The 17,255-nt window shown below is 36.9% G+C and overlaps 2 protein-coding genes across 2 annotated transcripts; one reads left to right on the top strand and one right to left on the bottom strand.

Annotated features, from left to right (window-relative positions):
- Positions 1-6,325: 6,325 nt before the first annotated feature.
- Positions 6,326-9,839, bottom strand: LOC137714200 (lactoylglutathione lyase GLX1-like). Its single transcript, XM_068453471.1, has 9 exons — positions 9,786-9,839; positions 8,608-8,717; positions 8,366-8,493; positions 8,155-8,219; positions 7,839-8,057; positions 7,686-7,733; positions 7,262-7,372; positions 6,645-6,797; positions 6,326-6,391 (listed from the first exon to the last, which is right to left on the bottom strand). Exons 1-9 carry the CDS (start codon positions 9,837-9,839, stop codon positions 6,326-6,328), a joined length of 954 nt encoding a protein of 317 aa, XP_068309572.1.
- A 4,127-nt stretch (positions 9,840-13,966) lies between these two features.
- On the top strand, positions 13,967-16,752 carry LOC137716447 (5'-adenylylsulfate reductase 3, chloroplastic-like). The gene is made up of 5 exons (XM_068455908.1): positions 13,967-14,142; positions 14,521-14,676; positions 14,802-14,928; positions 15,272-16,085; positions 16,186-16,752. The coding sequence occupies exons 1-5, from the start codon at positions 14,070-14,072 to the stop codon at positions 16,414-16,416; spliced, it is 1,401 nt and encodes a 466-aa protein (XP_068312009.1). The 5' UTR covers positions 13,967-14,069; the 3' UTR covers positions 16,417-16,752.
- The last annotated feature ends 503 nt before the right edge of the window (positions 16,753-17,255 follow it).

Below are 17,255 nucleotides of genomic sequence, written 5' to 3'. Positions count from 1 at the left end.
TTTTTTCCTTCATTATTTAACTCCAGTAACATTTATTGTGGATGCAAATTTCATACACAGTTGATATGACGAAATTCTACCTACAAAAGAATAAACATTGTTACCTTAATTAACGAGCACCCTATAAAAAAGGGGAGGGTGCACACCAAATAGCCTCTGATGCCTAGTCAGAAAAGCAGTTTAAGAGAAAAAGAGAACTTAAAGAGAGTTTTGCGTAGTGAGTGGTGATTATCGTTCCTCTATTTAGCTTGAAACACTATCAGGTAGTTGGGAGGGGAGTGCATATCATACTCTTAAAAATCTTGTATGAATTGAACTTGTGAGATGAAGAAAAAAGAGCTCAAATGTATTTCTCTGAATATTCTGTTTTACAATATGACTGACTTAACTAAATGAAAAGATAGGGAAAGCCTATTTATACAATAGTTCAATGGTAGCTTATATCTGAAGCTAATGCTGACATGGCAATTGCCTTATATGGCACATGTATATCCAATACCCCTCAATCTTAACCGGGGTACCTCATATTAAGATTGTGACAATGTCGAAGAAAATTAGTTCCATGTAAACCCTTTGTAAGTATATCTGTTATTTGGTCTTATGTAGGCACATACTGCACATCCGTGTCTCCTTTTTGAACACGCTCTCGAACAAAGTGAAAATATGTTTCTAAATGCTTGATCCTTGAATGATGAATATGATTCAAGCTCAAGCCAATGGCAAATTGATTGTCACATAGTAAAAGAGGTGGATTGGGAACAACAGCACATAAATCACTCAAAATCAACCAAATCCATGACATATTAGCAGCATGTGCAAGAGCTTTATATTCTACTTTAGTGGAACTACGAGAAACAGAACTTGGTTTCTTAGATTGCCATGAGATGGGATTGGCACCACGATAGGCGACATAAACTGTGATAGACCCTCTGGTATTAATATCTGCATCCCAATCAAAGTCACTATAACCTTTAATATCAATCTCATTCCCAGAAGTAAATGTCAATCCATTCTTCATTGTGCCTTGTAAAAACCTGAGAATTCTCTTTACCAAACCAAGATGAACATCAGTATGGGCATTCATAAATTGGCACACGGTGTAAACCGTAAATGCAATATCTAACCTTGTAAAGAAAACTGAACTAGAGATTGAGCAATAGGATACTGAAACTGAGAAGAATAATCCTGAAATGCATGGTTAGCATTGAGTAAATGAGGGGGATGAGCACCTTGGTAAGCATAGTTACCCATGTGTCTGCAATCAATGACAATATGACATCTCTTACCACAAATTTGACATTCTTGCACAACCTGAGTAGTTTCATTTCTGTACAGATAAGTCACTGCAGTATGCCTCTTCCTTGAACAAATGTAACGTTCAGGAACTACATTTTGTTTACTAGAAGTGTTACAGACCAGTAATTGCCAAATCTATTACCATTGAACTTATGTTTATAACCATCATTACCTTTACCTCTGTAACCATTACCTCCAAAATTATTACCAAATTGATTGCCATAGTTATTTTCAGAAGAAGTATAGCCATTATTACAAAAAATACTTAGGTCCCTGATTGACAAAATGATTTAAATACCCATTAAAACCATTGGCATTAGTAGGAGGAAATTGTTGATAAGACTAAGAAGTTAAACTACCTAAATTAGAAGAATTAGGAGCAACAAGACCAAAGCCAAAGTTGGGTGGAAATGGCACAGAAGAACTAGAACCAGTAAAAGAACTAAATACCTGTGAAACTGACTGATATGCAGAATTAACATAAGAAGAAGATGGAACTAAACCATTAACGTACATATTGGTCATGCTTTGAACAAGAGAATGCATCCTAGTTCATATAGTATTTTCAACCCCTAAGAGTTGAGCCATGAATTCTTTCAATGAAATAGGTTTTTTTCTGGTTAATACCACAGTTCTAATCATATAAAAATCAATAGGCAAACCACTCAACGCAGCAATAACCAAATTAATATTTGTGATCTTTTCACCAGTTGCAATAAGTTTGTCTTTAATTGTCTTTAGCCTCAACAAATACTTATCAACATTATCACTTCCTTTCTAAATAATGTGTAACTCAGCCTTTAAATGATTCACACTAGCACTAGAGACAAACATATACCTATGTTGCAAGGCAGTCCAAGATTCATGAGTAGTTTTACAACCAACAACATATTCCATGGCATCATCACTCAAAGTGGGAATAAGAAGACTCAAAAGAGACTTATCAGTTTTAATCCATGCTTTATATGTAGTACTAATTTCAGTGGCAACCCCTTATTCAGGAGTAAGAACAAACTTGGGAAAACAATGAGACTCACCAGTAAAATGATCAAACAAATCATAGCCACAAAAAACAGAGCAAAATTGAAAATTCCACTTGATGGCATAGTCGTCATTCAACTTAATAGTCAACATTCCCAAAAGATTTTCAAGTTTAACCGAGTCGGTCATCATGCTTGAGTAGAAATTGACACAACACAGAAATATGAGCAGAAAAACCTATATGTAAAATTGCAAAAAAATCTCCCAAATCGTAGAAATTAACAATAAGAATCTACAATCTTGGTGAACAATTGGTTCTCGACCTTAATTCGTCAACCATTATGAGAATAATTGGCATTGGCCTTCAAGATAACAATCAAATCTTCAACTAAAAACAAGATATGTAAGGTCATCTCCAACCGATCCGGCCAGAGAGTCATAGGGTCGAAAATAGCCCAAAATGACACGAAAGCTGTTTCCAACCGAGGGCTAGGCCAAATGGCTCGTGGGCTCCACCGGGCCAAATGTTTGAAACCAACGACTAGTTGCTGACGTTAGCTAGCCGTTCTATTTGAATTTTTATTTAAGTTTTTTTTTAAATGCTATTTTTTTCCCTATAACTTCCAAAGTCATTAAACAACATTAAATAACATTAAGTAACATGAAACAATAGTGTAACATCCCACATCGCCTAGGGGAATGATCCTTAAATGTATATTCTCATCCCTACCTAGCACGAGGCCTTTTGAGAGCTCACTAGCTTCGGGTTCCATAGGAACTCCGAAGTTAAGCGAGAAGGGGGTTAGAGCAATCCCATGATGGGTGACCCACTGGGAAGTTGCTCGTGAGTTCCCAAAAACAAAACCGTGAGGGAATGGTAAGCCCAAAGTGGACAATATCGTGTTACGGTGGTGGAGCAGGCTCGGGAAGTGATCCCCCCCCCCCCCCGGGTTGGGATGTGACAATTGGTATCATAGCCAATCCCTGGCCGGAAGTGTGCCGACGAGGACGTCGGGCCCCTAAGAGGGGTGGATTGTAACATCCCACATCGCCCAGGGGAATGATCCTTAAATGTATATTCTCATCCCTACCTAGCACGAGGCCTTTTGGGAGCTCACTGGCTTCGGGTTCCGTAGGAACTCCGAAGTTAAGCGAGAAGGGGGCTAGAGCAATCCCATGATGGGTGACCCACTGGGAAGTTGCTCGTGAGTTCCCAAAAACAAAACCGTGAGGGAATGGTAAGTCCAAAGCAGACAATATCGTGCTACGGTGGTAGAGCAGGCCCGGGAAATGATCCCCCTGGGCCGGGATGTGACAATAGTAAATAATATTAAACAACATTAAACAACATTAAATAACATTAAGTAACATTAAACAACATAAAAATTATACAACATAAAAAAAATATTTAACAACATGAAACTTAAACAACATTTTTAAAAATATTTAACAACATAAAACTTAAACGTCTACTCCATGCTTCTTTTGGCCCACAACAAGATCCTATTATAGGTACTTATTTGTGGCACGAAAACGTATCATCTTATGGCGCCTCATGTACTCATTCAAAGAGATATTACTAGTTCTTGGATTCAAAGGCAAATTAGGCCCATCATATATTTTTGCACAAGCCCTTCTTGACCTATTTGGATCATCTTGGTCGTCATCAAACTCTCCATCAATATACTCATCTCGCTCATCTTCCACAATCATGTTGTGTAATATGATGCAAGACATCAGGATGAAGTCTAAATTTTCTCGACTTCACCCCCTTGTTGGTTCCTTAATGATCTTCCACCGTGCTTGTAGAATACCGAAAGCTCTCTCAACATCTTTCTAGTATGCTTCATGGTGTAAGGTAAATCACTTTTCAACATCATTCGCAGGGTTTGCAATTGCTTGGACAAGTGTCACCCACTTTGGGTAGATGTCATCTGCCAAGTAATACCCCATGTTGTATTGACGCATGTTGACGTAGTAGTCAAGTTGAGGTGATTTACCCTCCGCTAGGTTATTGAAGAGGGGTGAACAACCAAGAACTGTAATATCATTTTGGGATCCTGGGACTCCAAATGAAGCATGTCAGATTCATGTGTGAAATGATGCAACCACTTCTAACACAATTGTTGGCTTTCTCGATCTTCCGCTAAAGCCTTATTGCCATCAAATTGGACAATTTTTCCACTACCAATGGATGCAATCTAGTGACCCTATCATGCTCGGAAAGCCATGATCTTCAGCTTTGTGAAGGAGCTGCTCTAGATCTGCTCGATTTGGTTGGCAGAGGTACTCCTCTTTGTAAAGCTGAACAACTGTTTCACAGAATTCAACAAGAGTATCAAGGCATGTAGACTCAAACATACCATATGTATCATCCATCGCATCAACTAAGGAAGCATATGCCAGCATTCGGAGTGCAATAATAACCTTCTGATGCGGTGAAAAACCAGGATGGCCTACTCTGTCCATTTTCTGTCTAAAGTATAGATTGACATGCTAGACATCATGAAGTACACACTAGAAGACATGACGCATCATCCGGAAGCGACGTCTGAAATCCTCTTCGTTGTACATCAAGTTAGGGTTGAAATAGTTGTTCATCAGATTCTGATACGCCATCTCTTTATTTTGTGGCTTGTAACCACGACCAACAATAGAGCCACCGCATTGAGGTTGTTCTTCAGTTGCCTGATAAGCCATGACCCCAACCATGGCTGCCATATATGATGTATTGCGCCATGCTTCATCTTCTTCATCGGACTCCTCATCTTCTCGCCTCATCTGCACCCATTTGTCTTCCAATTCAAAATTGGAAAAGGACCACCAATTGGAACCCGAAGAGGATCCAAAGTTGGAATTCATTGCAAACTTGAATTGAAAGAGATATTGGAGAGGGCAAAGCTGAAAGTGTGTGAATTATAGGCCAATATCCACCATATTTATGGACATTTGGAAGAAAATAAAAATCCTATAAAAAAAAATTCCCATAATCAATTACATCTCGCCACGTGACACTCGAAATCCTATTCGAAAAATTATTGAGATTACATATCGACAAGAAATCTAGAGAGTTACTCACAGATAGATACATGACACTCGAAATCTAAGACGTAAAAATGGCCTGACACTGTTCATTAAAATATTAATTTCTTGGAGGGCTATATGGCCAAAGAGAGCCCAACACAGAAATATGAGCAGAAAAACCTAGATATAAAATTGTAGAAAAATCTCCCAAATCGCAGAAATTAACAATAAGAATCTACAATCGTGATGAACAATTGGTTATTGACCTTAATTCGTCAACCATTACGAGAATAATTGGCATCGGCCTTCAAGATAACAATCAAATCTTCAACTAAAAGCAAGATATGTAATGATTCATCGAGGCATTGGCCTTTAACATAGATGGATCCAAGATTGTAAACAAACAATCGAAATCCGAAAAAAAAAAAAAAAAAAAATCCTAAATTTTCGCCACAACATAAATCTGAAATCGAAAGAGAGAATCAAGAAACTCTCACTGAACGGAGCAGCGGAAAGAACCATCCAAAATCAATCGTGCAAGCATATCTAGCTCATGATACCATCTTAACAATCTTGTATAAATTGAAGAACCTGCGACCCGGGAATTTTTAAGCGCATGGATCCTTATGAAGTCTTGGCACTTTGTTCTGAATTAAAAGATCATACCTCGCGGTGAACGCACTGAGGATAGCTTCAAAAAGCTGTTGAAGGGGATTTGAAAGAAAACTTACAAGGTAGGAACAAAATCCAAGTTTGCTCAGTCATAGTAAGGGCAAAATGAATCATTAACCTAAAAACAATAAAGAACATAAAAGAGAAAACCTAATAAGGATGCAGAGACATATAATCGGAGAAAGTTAATACGATCTTATAGTAGGTTTAGTTACTGGTTCTTTTCTTGGATGGATTGTTAGTTGAATATTGACTAGAAACAAATACACATTCGAATCAGGGCTTCTTTATTCAACTAGAATTACATGAGCAGAGTACACAAAAATTACAAATACACGAGCAATACCAAATGCTAAGGATTTTGCTTCATCTCTCTTTCTTCAATTCTTTTCTGGTAGTCTTCATTGTCTACCAACACCTACAGGGTTAACAACGAAGAGTGTTTCTGTAAGCTTGCGCCCATAAAAAAGAACATATCTTTGAGTTATGTAATGAAAGGAGGTTCAGGTCGCCTTTGCGGGTAACTCAAGTCATTTGAAAGTGTGACGCAATGAGTTAGGATTATGATAGACTCAGGTTTCAATTCTTTTCAATGTACATAGCAAAACGAAAGCATGACAGAATCAAATTATCAAAGAACATAGTTTTCATGTGGTTTTCTAGCTCCTTACCGTTTGAAAGCCATCTGTATCAAGGAATCCAGTGATTTTGGTGTCGATTTTTGGGATTGGACCTGGTGGTAATATTATTTCCCCTCCAACTTCCTTGATTACCAGTCTTACAGCTGCTGCGCTCTTGTACACATCATTAGTGCCAATAGCAACCTTCAAATACAATTTTTGAACAAAAAATAAAATTAGAACATAGAAATCAATGACCAGGGGCTTAATTTTTAATTGGAGTTACTCAACAAAACCCAAGACACAAAGGGAAAAAAGAGAAGAGAATGGGATTTAATCTCATTCGGGATGATGACTCTTAATCAAGAGAAATTCTTTAGTCCAGTTTTCAAATTATGGCCAAATAGAGAGAGAGAGAGAGAGAGAGAGAGAGAGAGAGAGAGAGAGTGAGAGTGAGACTACGGGGTTTGGTGGGCCTGAAAATCAGGGGGCAAGGCAAGTATGATTTTTGTGTCTGTAGAGTTAACGTGATCCGGTTTCTAGACACTATAACTTGAGAATTCGAATGAGATGTAATCACATATTATTGAAGACAGGTTCAGGATTTTGCTTCGAGCCATAAAGCAAGAAAGCAAGAAAATCCAAATTCCTTGGATTTTGAATCTCACCTGTGCATAACCATTTCCTCTTCTATATGCCGTCACATCATAATTGTATTTCAGCTCGATAACAACTGTTTGAGTAAGATTGGATCCGTACCCCACCATACCTACGGTATACTGCACCACAAGATATAGTTAATATAACATTTGTTTTGCCTAGATTCTAAAGTATAAAAATAATTCCATCACAATACTGTAATTTAGTAGTTTTTTCTCAACTTATATGTGAGACATAGGTTTGATGTCCTTGGTGACGAATTTGATATCAATTTATGGCTGACTTATTGTTTAACTTAGTCCAAATTTTCACTTTATATCAATTTATAATTGGTTCATAATGTGACTTAGTCTAAATTTTCGTCGAAAATATCATTTTATAAAAGAAAGTATACAAATGAACTATAGTGGTAAAATAAAAATATATATTTACCCGCTCTTGAGGGAAGTCAAACGTTTGTAGTAGGTTCATGCCCAAGGACTGCATGGCGTTTCAGCATAAAAATGCAATTGTGTAAGCATTCTGATGGTCATAGCTAAGATCAAATAAGGGCTTATTTATTTATGAGAAAGTACGCAAATAAACCTTGTTGTAGAACTCAATAGAGCGATCTAAATCAAGAACATTAAGACATATATGAGAAAGTGGTTGTGGAGTTGGCGGCCTCTGGAGGAGCTCCAAACTGTAGCCGTCGGGATCGTTCATGAAGGCGAAAACGGTTCCCTCTCCCCCATCTACGAGCGGCCCAGGTTCACGAGTGATCACACCACCACTAGCTCGAACTTTTTCAACAGTGTTGTAAATCTGAAGGTTGATTAATTCACAGAAACGAAAATGTTACCCAACGGTTAGTACTCCTCAAAAGCTTAAGCAAAAGTTTAATGAACAAAATGATACACACATCTTGGGTTGAAATTCCAAAATGACTAAAGGCTGTCCCAATGTCTAGCTTGTCCACTGCATTGTCTGTGAATTAAGATTGTATGAGTACATACATGCATAAAATATTAGGGTTTCTGCTCTCGAGTTCAATGCTTCCTTACCAGAAGATCAAATTACCAAATATTTATTGAGCGATTAGACAAAGTTTTGGAGTGAAGAAATTAACATACGATGGTCTGTGAGCCCTATGACAAACTGAGATTCTTCAGGTCCAAACCCAACGACTGCATTCGAGTATTTTTCTGCTGGGAAATTTTTTTTACTGAGTACTTTCATTCCAAAAAATTCTGTGTAAAACCTGACAATTAATATTATGAGAAAAAAAAAATTAATTAATTATATATTAAACAAGCGTAAACTAAAACAAATTTGCATGCATGCAAGAATATACTTTGCCAAGGTAAATACGTACTTAATGGTGCGATCGAGATCACCAATTCGGATATTGGCACGGAGGAAACTATGATTATCTTTTTGTATCCATTCTAACACATCATCATGGGCTACTGCCCTAGCTACAAACTGAACCGTATATTATATATACACAGTTACACATGTACACAGCAAGACAATTCAAATAATTTAATTTTTGAATATTGTAGATATCAGTATTTTGAGAAAATGGGAGGAATGATCCCTGAACTATGATCTAACTGTAGTTTTGGTCTCTAAATTAAAAATTCATTAAACTTAATAAAATGTGGAGGAATAGTCCTTCGTTACCAATTCCGTTAAATGTTAGTTAAAAGTGTTTACTCGTTAGTGAAAACTGTTTGCAACAGAAAGTGCAGGCCTACCTCATCCCACCAACCCTCGTAGCCCACCCTTCGCCTTCAATCTTTGATACAGTACTCCCCACCAACCTCCCACTTCCAACCCCCTATCGCTAATGCCCACTCCCCAGCGGACACCAATCTGTAGCCCACGAACCCGAACCCCGAACCCGCATCCCACAAAATTCTTGAATCTTGCCTGTCGAGACAGCGTGGACGGATGTCATTGTGAATTCGTTTGCAAAGGGAGATCCGGAGAAGTGTTCCGAATTTGGATTAGAAACTTTCTTTTGTTTTGGTTGTTGGGAGAGTGTTACAACGTTGTGGCTGGGGTTTGGAGGAGGGTGAGGCGGAAGGGAAGATCGGGGGGAGAGAGAGAGAGAGATAATAGAAAATATGAAGCCCACAAAGACCACGTCATTAAATTAACAGAAAATCTCACGGAGTTAGTATAGAGGGATCAATGCTCCACATTTTGTTAAATTCAGGGACCAATTCTAATGAACTTCTAGTTTAAAGACCAAAGTTACAATTCAATCATAGTTCATAGACCATTTTTCTAATTTCCTCCATTATTTTTATAGAACGCAGAAGAATAGAATTTTAAACAAACAATAATATCGACATTCCTCAAGCCTATTCGACTAAAAGTACGCCACAAGATTAACGATTCTAATTAGAAGACGATTATGAATAATCTGTATAATTAAGTTGCTTAGTTACAAAAAACTAGAAAAAAAAAATGTAAATGATGATCTTGACATTGTACATTTTACAAACAAAGATACAAGTTAGGTCATAAACACAGAGAGCTTACCAAACAGAGGAACAAAAGAATAGCACAGACCAACTGCTCGTACTTGATCACCATCTTCGTATTCATATTTTTCTGGACGCTGAGGAAAATGTTAGAATTAATGTAAGAGATGATAGTTACAAAACTTGTATAGATTCTGATATGTTCTTGTCCTCTATATATAAACTCATGGGTTTTTCTGACTTTTCATCGATTGAAAAATGGGTAGACCATATTGCATATATAATAATCCTCGTCGATATCGTGGCTATGTATATAATTCCATCTTGGCCAAATTATGAAACTTAATATAAAGTTGAGCGGTTCTTTCGTACCCTCTTTGACTTGGCTAGATATTTGTCTCTAGGTTGATCACAATTCATGTTAGACGGTTAGTTATTTACTCTTTAAGGATCTTTATTTTTTTTCTAAAATAGGTATTACTTGTGAGACTCACTCTATATCGAATTTCAATGAGTCGAACCATACATTTTGTAAGTCTTGATTCATAAATCATTGTTGCAAAAAATCAATTCAATCTGAAACTATTTGTCTATTTAATTATCACAATAAAATTCATTGTTTCTTATAAAACAAAGTATTCCTTAATTTCTTTGATTTTAATTAGATGTTTCAAATATTTCCGAATTAATTGATATTTTACAAGGATGATCTAAGAGGTGTAACTTAAAAAATAAACGATTCAAATCGTTGAAGTTTGATGTGATGTGCGTCCAACAATTAATCGTTTTTATATAAAAATTGAAATATCCTCCTTTAAAGGCCTCTTTTATATATATATATATATATATATATATATATATATATATATATATATGAGATTTTGAGGTTGATGCACTTAATTTAGAACTATTGATTTTACATAAAGTGAAAAGGATGGCATAGATTTGTCTTTAGATTACGTATACTTTTTACCTAATTAATTCTCTGTTTGAATTTTCTCGACTATGAAGTATTCAGTACCGTCATCAAAAGAGAAAAAATTCAACATACAATGAATTCTCTGCCAAATGTCTTTTTTCTAAGCACTCTAATAGAATAACTGAAAATATGGTCTGTCAAATTTCTTTTTTCTTAGCCCTCTAATAGAATAACTGAAAATATGGTCGGTCAAATTTCTTTTTTCTTAGCCCTCTAATAGAATAACTGAAAATATGGTCTGTCAAATTTCTTTTTTCTTAGCCCTCTAATAGAATAACTGAAAATATGGTCTGTCAAATTTCTTTTTTCTTAGCCCTCTAATAGAATAACTGAAAATATGGTCTAATATGGTTTCGTTTGTTAGCTCAGATTATATTGACTATTTTAGTCAGATATGATAAATAATCATCGAATAATACTCATTAAATTAGTCAGGCATTTAATTCTATATCGAATTATTTGTACATCGAATAATAGGTCGAACAACAATAATTTCTAGAAAATTAAAAAATTATTCCTGTTAAAATGGAAAAAAGAAGAAAATCAAAGAAACAGAAGAGAAACAAAAATTGATCATCATTACACCAACAAAATTGAAAAAATAAACATTAAAAAAAAGAAGGAAAGAAACCCAGGTTCTCTCAAAGGAGAGACTTTTCAGTGTAACTAGCACACGAGGTGTTACACCACGTGGCATTATATAAATGGTAGGATTTGTGTGTTAAAAAGTTAATAACTTAAAAAATAAAATTTCCCACCACTTATATAAAAACACGTGATGTACCACCATGTTCCCGTCACAATGAAAAATTTCTACTCTCAAAGTCATCCTTTCTTCATCATCTTTCTCCCGCATCAAATCTCATCCTCCCATGCGAACCCACTTCCTCATTTCTTCAATCTCCCAAAACCCACCTCGATTCACCAACCAAAACAATACTACTAAATAAATTGAAGATATAAATTGATGAAGAAAAGACATCAATTTGCAAGGAAAAAGACAGATCAACTAATTTCAACATAGAGATCAGAAAGAGAGCGGAGAAATAGGAGGAAGACGAACCAAGTATAGCAGATGAAATTCGTGAGAAGGAAGAAGAACAAAGCACATCAAATGGAGTTTGCAATGAATAGGAAAAGTGAAAGGAAAAGGCGCATATTTGTAACTGTTTGATCAAAATCCAACGGCCCTTGTTGTTGGGTCAGAAGGATCCTGATCTCCTGCTTAGGAAAGGATCCGATTCCCGAAGAGAGAACGCAAATTAGCTTTAGCTTTTGAACCTGCTTAAATATCCTTAGCTTTTGGTGAGTATTAAATATTTAGCAGGTGTGAGCCGGACTTAATGAGTGGGCCCGAGATATTTAATCGGCTGGCTATTTACCAACATGATCCTTTGTGGATTTTTTTGGGAGGATTCTGGGAATTCGTAAATTGTGTTTGTTCATTGTACATCATGCTGTTTGTTTTTGTCAGATATTGTTGTATTTAATTTTAAATAAAAATATTTAAAATGATTTCTAACCACATGATAAATGATGAACGAATATGATTCATGGATCCCCGGGATCCTCACAAAGAGGATTCGGCTATTTAATCCAAAACTGCACCAAACAAGTCTCCCACACTATTATTCCTATCCGAAGTCTAATACGGCGTACTAAACGAGGCATATAAGTACACCCCTTGGAATTCCTTGACTAAAACCCATCATGGTAAATTTTATTGACAAAAACTCAATGACTAACCTCCAACTAAGCAATATCTATAATTAAGTTTTTTTTTTTTTTTTGTTGAAAGGGAGATTTTATTAAACAACCAACACACAAAGGCCCAAGTACACTTACAAAAAAAGGGCCTAAGACTAAAGACAAACATAAAGAGAGCCCAACAAGCAGTATGACCCAAAAAAATACACAGTAGTTGAGAAGCTTCCACTGTCATCTCCACCATCAGATTTCCAGTCAATCCAAACGATTCCCTGTCCATCGCCGAGTATTGCCTCACCATACGCCACCTCCAACCCTGATATGCTATCTGAGCACAACCATAAACAAGGGATAGTTGGCAACAAAGTGAGAGAAGCTAACTACCAATATGAAACTTTATGGAAACCCATGAGCGACGTTGCTGGAACCGGTAGACAACAAAGAGAAAGTGATGGTGTTGGAAACACCCGAGTGTAAACACCAAAACTCTACACACAATCTCAACAGGAAACATGGTTGCATATCGAACCAAGGAAGAGTCAGGAAGAGGAATAACCTTGGGGTCAAGGAATTGGACATACCAAAGTTAAAATTTGGGAGAAACAACAGTAAAGGCAAGGAAAAAGAAGGAAAAAGGAGAGAAGAGGACACGATAGCTGACCTCGGTCGAAGCTGGGGTCAGCGCCACTGAAAAATCTTAGGTGTAAAAGTCTCATACAAACAGTGAGAAAGACTTTCAGTTTCTGAGAGAAAATCTCTCGCCTTGGAGAGAAAGGAAAATTTCATATAGCATATCTATGATTAAGTTTGACTTGGCAAAATTTGCATCTTTGGATTTCCCAATTACGCCTAATAACATTGACTTTATATCCTTTACTTATTATCTATATTTATTCTACATTATTTCATTCAATTAAATGTTTTCAAATAGCATAGGGGTGTTTTCATATAGGTAATTAATTAAATAATGTAGACTAAATATAGATAATAAGTAACAAACTCAAAGTCAATGTTATTAGGCGTAATTTGGACATCTAAAGATTCAAATTTTGCCAAGTCAAACTTAATTATGGATATTGTTTTGTTGAAGCCTAGTCACTAGGGTTTTTGTTAGGAAAATTTACCATGATGAGTTTTAGTGAAAGAAAATTGAATTCCAAAAAGTGTACTCATATTTTCAGTTAGGGATGTTTTCATATGGGTGTTTTCATAACTAAAAATTGTACTTCTATTTTTTCATATACATTTTATGATTTGCTAAATTGTATATAAAAAATGAAAGTACAATTTCCTATTTATAAACGAAGAAGAATATCGTATTTGTAGCAAAATCATAACTGAAAATTTGTCTACAAAATATTTTGTAAAGTTATGATTTTGGGTGTTGCTAATCCTAGGCCCATGGACGTTGACGTAATAACCTTTGTTGGGTCTGGGCTTAGCACCGCAACCTGGTTTTATTTTGTTTTATTTTTAGCATTATTCTTTAAATAAAAATGTAGAAACTTCATGAACGAACTCGCGTCCAGGTTCAATGAACCGTGACACTCGTCAACTGTTTCCCGTACCCCATCTTAATGCTTTTCCTGTGCCCTCCACGCCAACACATTACAGACCCTCTCTCTCTCTCTCTTTCTAAGCATTCAAATTTCTCTCATGGCTTTCGTAGCTACGTCTCCTTCCACCCAATCATTGCTTCACGCTTCGCTATCTTTCCACGAGCCCAAAGGTAATTCTCTCTCCCTCCTTTAATTTATTTTTTTCCATTTTTTTGTTGATTATTTATTTATATTTATTATTGTTTGCAATGTATGCGGTTCTTGATAATGGGCTGTCTGAGCTAACTCTGATCTCATCGACTTTACTTGTTGGTTCTGAAATTTGAGTTGAATTGGTGCTCATGATCATGCAATGAGAAATGTGAATACCCAAATGATAAATTTGTTTAATTATTTATTTAAATTTTGATTCTTTGGGATTGAATTCTTGGAAATTAAGGTTAATTTTTCTGGGTTTTGTGTAATTTTCTTCTCTGCTCTGCAATTTGTTTACTTGAATTTGAATGGGATTTAATGCATTTTTTAATTTGTTATTTCAAACCCATTAGCTCAATGGACATCTTCTGTGAATCCGTCGGATCAATTTTCGTTTGCATCGACGGCTGTGGCCTCTTTCCAGAGACCATCATTGGCAAAACCCCTTTCCGCAGAATCGAAAGGGAGCAAATCAGTTGTTCCGCTTGCTGCAAAAATGGCATCTCCAGGTATACATGTGTGAACTTGTAACTGTTGTATCATTGTGAGAAGCTTGAAATTAATCTTTTCGTTTTCTCCTCGAGCGAGGACGTGAAGGAATTGCTGTGTAAATTGATTGTCGGAATTATTGTAGATGTTGACAACAATGTGGTAGGAGAAGATTACGAAAAACTGGCAAAAGAGTTGGAAAACGCTTCCCCACTTCAACTCATGAAGAAGGCTCTTGACAAATTTGGGAATGACATTGCCATTGCTTTCAGGTAAATCCACTTTAGTACTAATTTCTTGTTTCTGGTAAATGAATTAAATTACTAAAAACTGAAGCGCGCTCAGTGTGGGGCTCGAACCCACCAACTAAACTAGACGGGCTTGTTATCTGTAATACTATTTTACAGAGTGTTTTATGGAATCTTTTCCATCTTACTTTCGAGGTTTTCAAAACGAAAGGGAATTAAACTTTTTCGTAAGTAAATCAGGACAAGCGGCTAAGAAAATATTTCAATGCATACGTAACAATTAGCGGTAACAATTTCTAGAGGTTTACCTGAGTTTATTTCATTTAGGATGACAGAAATTAAGTTTAGTTAATGTTCATTTGTGCAGCGGAGCTGAGGACGTCGCCTTGATCGAGTATGCCAAACTAACAGGTCGGCCCTTCAGGGTATTCAGCCTGGATACTGGGAGGCTTAACCCAGAGACATACCAGTTTTTTGACACTGTTGAGAAGCACTATGGCATTCACATTGAATACATGTTTCCTGATGCTGTTGAAGTTCAAGCACTGGTGCGAGGCAAAGGACTGTTCTCATTCTATGAAGACGGCCACCAGGAGTGCTGCAGGGTAAGGAAGGTTAGGCCTTTAAGGCGAGCCCTTAAGGGTCTTCGTGCCTGGATCACTGGGCAGAGAAAAGACCAGTCTCCTGGCACAAGAGCTGAAATTCCGGTTGTCCAGGTGGACCCATCGTTTGAAGGAATTGATGGTGGAATTGGCAGCTTGGTGAAATGGAATCCTGTTGCCAATGTGGAAGGCCATGACATATGGAACTTCCTCCAAGTCATGAATGTACCTGTCAATCCTTTGCACTCGCAAGGATACATTTCAATCGGGTGCGAGCCATGCACAAGGCCGGTGCTGCCAGGGCAGCATGAAAGGGAGGGAAGATGGTGGTGGGAGGATGCTAAGGCAAAGGAATGTGGCCTCCATAACGGAAATATCAAAGAAAAAGAGGCGCTGCACCTGAATGGCAATGGGAATGGGATCTCAACAACAAATGGGAGTGCCAATGTCCCAGACATCTTTAACAGCAAGAACTTGGTTTCCTTGAGCAGGACTGGGATAGAGAACTTGGCTAGACTGGAAAACCGAAGTGAACCTTGGCTTCTTGTGCTTTATGCACCATGGTGCCGTTTCTGCCAGGTGGATACTATTCACATTTTATTAACATGGTTGCCTTGTAAAGCCGAAAATGTGTTGAGTTTGATTGATCTAACTTGCTTCGTTTCTCAATTGTTTGCAGGCAATGGAAGGATCATATGTTGAATTAGCAGAGATTCTGGCAGGAACTGGGGTGAAGGTGGGTAAGTTCAGAGCTGATGGGGAACAGAAGAAATATGCACAGCAAGAACTGAAGCTGGGGAGCTTTCCAACAATTCTCTTCTTCCCCAAGCACTCGTCAAAGCCCGTCAAGTATCCATCAGAGAATAGGGATGCAGCGTCGTTGTTGGCCTTTGTGAATGCTCTCCGGTGAGAACTCGATGCACCTGATAACTGTTACGGGAAAGCACCGGCACAAGAAACTGTTCTTGTTAGTCTTAGACAAATTTAGGCAGTCCTTATCTGAATATCAATGGAAGTGTTTGTGGTGTACTTAGGCAGAGTAGGCATGTAGTGTAAATATGGTGGTAAGATCTCTGCTGCATGTTTTGCTGAATAAAAAAGGGCCTTCATCTTTTGTAAAACCATCCTTTTGGAGCTGACCAGTGGATTCCATCCTCTACCTATTCCCCCAAAGTTGCAGTCGATGAACTTAAAGCCTTAACAGTATAAACCTAAGGAAAGAAGTAAATTTTAATATGCAGTACTCCGCCGATTTAGTTGCTAAATTATTACGCCCAGTGAAATTAAGTTCTTGAACTATATTTTTTAGAAAATTAAGTCCTTAAAATGTATTAAAAACTGCTTATTTCGTCATTGCTATAATATTAGAAGCTATTCTATTTTGTTTATTTAAGTCGCCTGAATTACACATGACATGTTTTAAAGGATACTACAATTATTTTCTTGGTCATAAGCTCTTATCGTTGTATATAGGTTAGCGAATCTATTTGACAATTTATTCTTTAAAGTTGACTCCATACACTATTTATTAAAGAAAAAAATTAGTTAGTAAACTCATTAAAAACTGCCGAAGTATTCTCCAAAGTGTATCACATACAAGTCAGTTACTTATGGTAGAGGTGAAGTTGACAATTAAAGGGGGGAAATTAGGAACTTAATTTTTGGTCGAATAATATTTCAGGACGAAACCGACACATTACTCTTCAATATGTGAAAGCCTCTTGGGTATTGGCAGATCAAGAGTGAGCG

Source organism: Pyrus communis, chromosome 14, assembly GCF_963583255.1.
Source record: "Pyrus communis chromosome 14, drPyrComm1.1, whole genome shotgun sequence".
In the NCBI taxonomy this organism is placed as follows: domain Eukaryota; kingdom Viridiplantae; phylum Streptophyta; class Magnoliopsida; order Rosales; family Rosaceae; genus Pyrus; species Pyrus communis.
Note: the sequence above shows the minus strand (reverse complement) of the source record. Positions and strands in the feature narration are given on the sequence as shown.

What these genes read in the sequence shown, in the direction of transcription:
- LOC137714200 (XM_068453471.1), bottom strand. Translation starts at nt 9,839, where the DNA reads ATGGTGATCAAGTACGAGCAGTTGGTCTGTGCTATTCTTTTGTTCCTC. An exon ending in TTCTTTTGTTCCTCTGTTTG is followed by an intron (nt 8,718 to 9,785) that starts GTAAGCTCTCTG and finishes TATACGGTTCAG; the next exon opens with TTTGTAGCTAGGGCAGTAGC. An exon ending in GATCTCGATCGCACCATTAA is followed by an intron (nt 8,494 to 8,607) that starts GTACGTATTTAC and finishes ATTAATTGTCAG; the next exon opens with GTTTTACACAGAATTTTTTG.
- LOC137716447 (XM_068455908.1), top strand. Translation starts at nt 14,070, where the DNA reads ATGGCTTTCGTAGCTACGTCTCCTTCCACCCAATCATTGCTTCACGCT. An exon ending in ATCTTTCCACGAGCCCAAAG is followed by an intron (nt 14,143 to 14,520) that starts GTAATTCTCTCT and finishes CAAACCCATTAG; the next exon opens with CTCAATGGACATCTTCTGTG. An exon ending in GACATTGCCATTGCTTTCAG is followed by an intron (nt 14,929 to 15,271) that starts GTAAATCCACTT and finishes TCATTTGTGCAG; the next exon opens with CGGAGCTGAGGACGTCGCCT.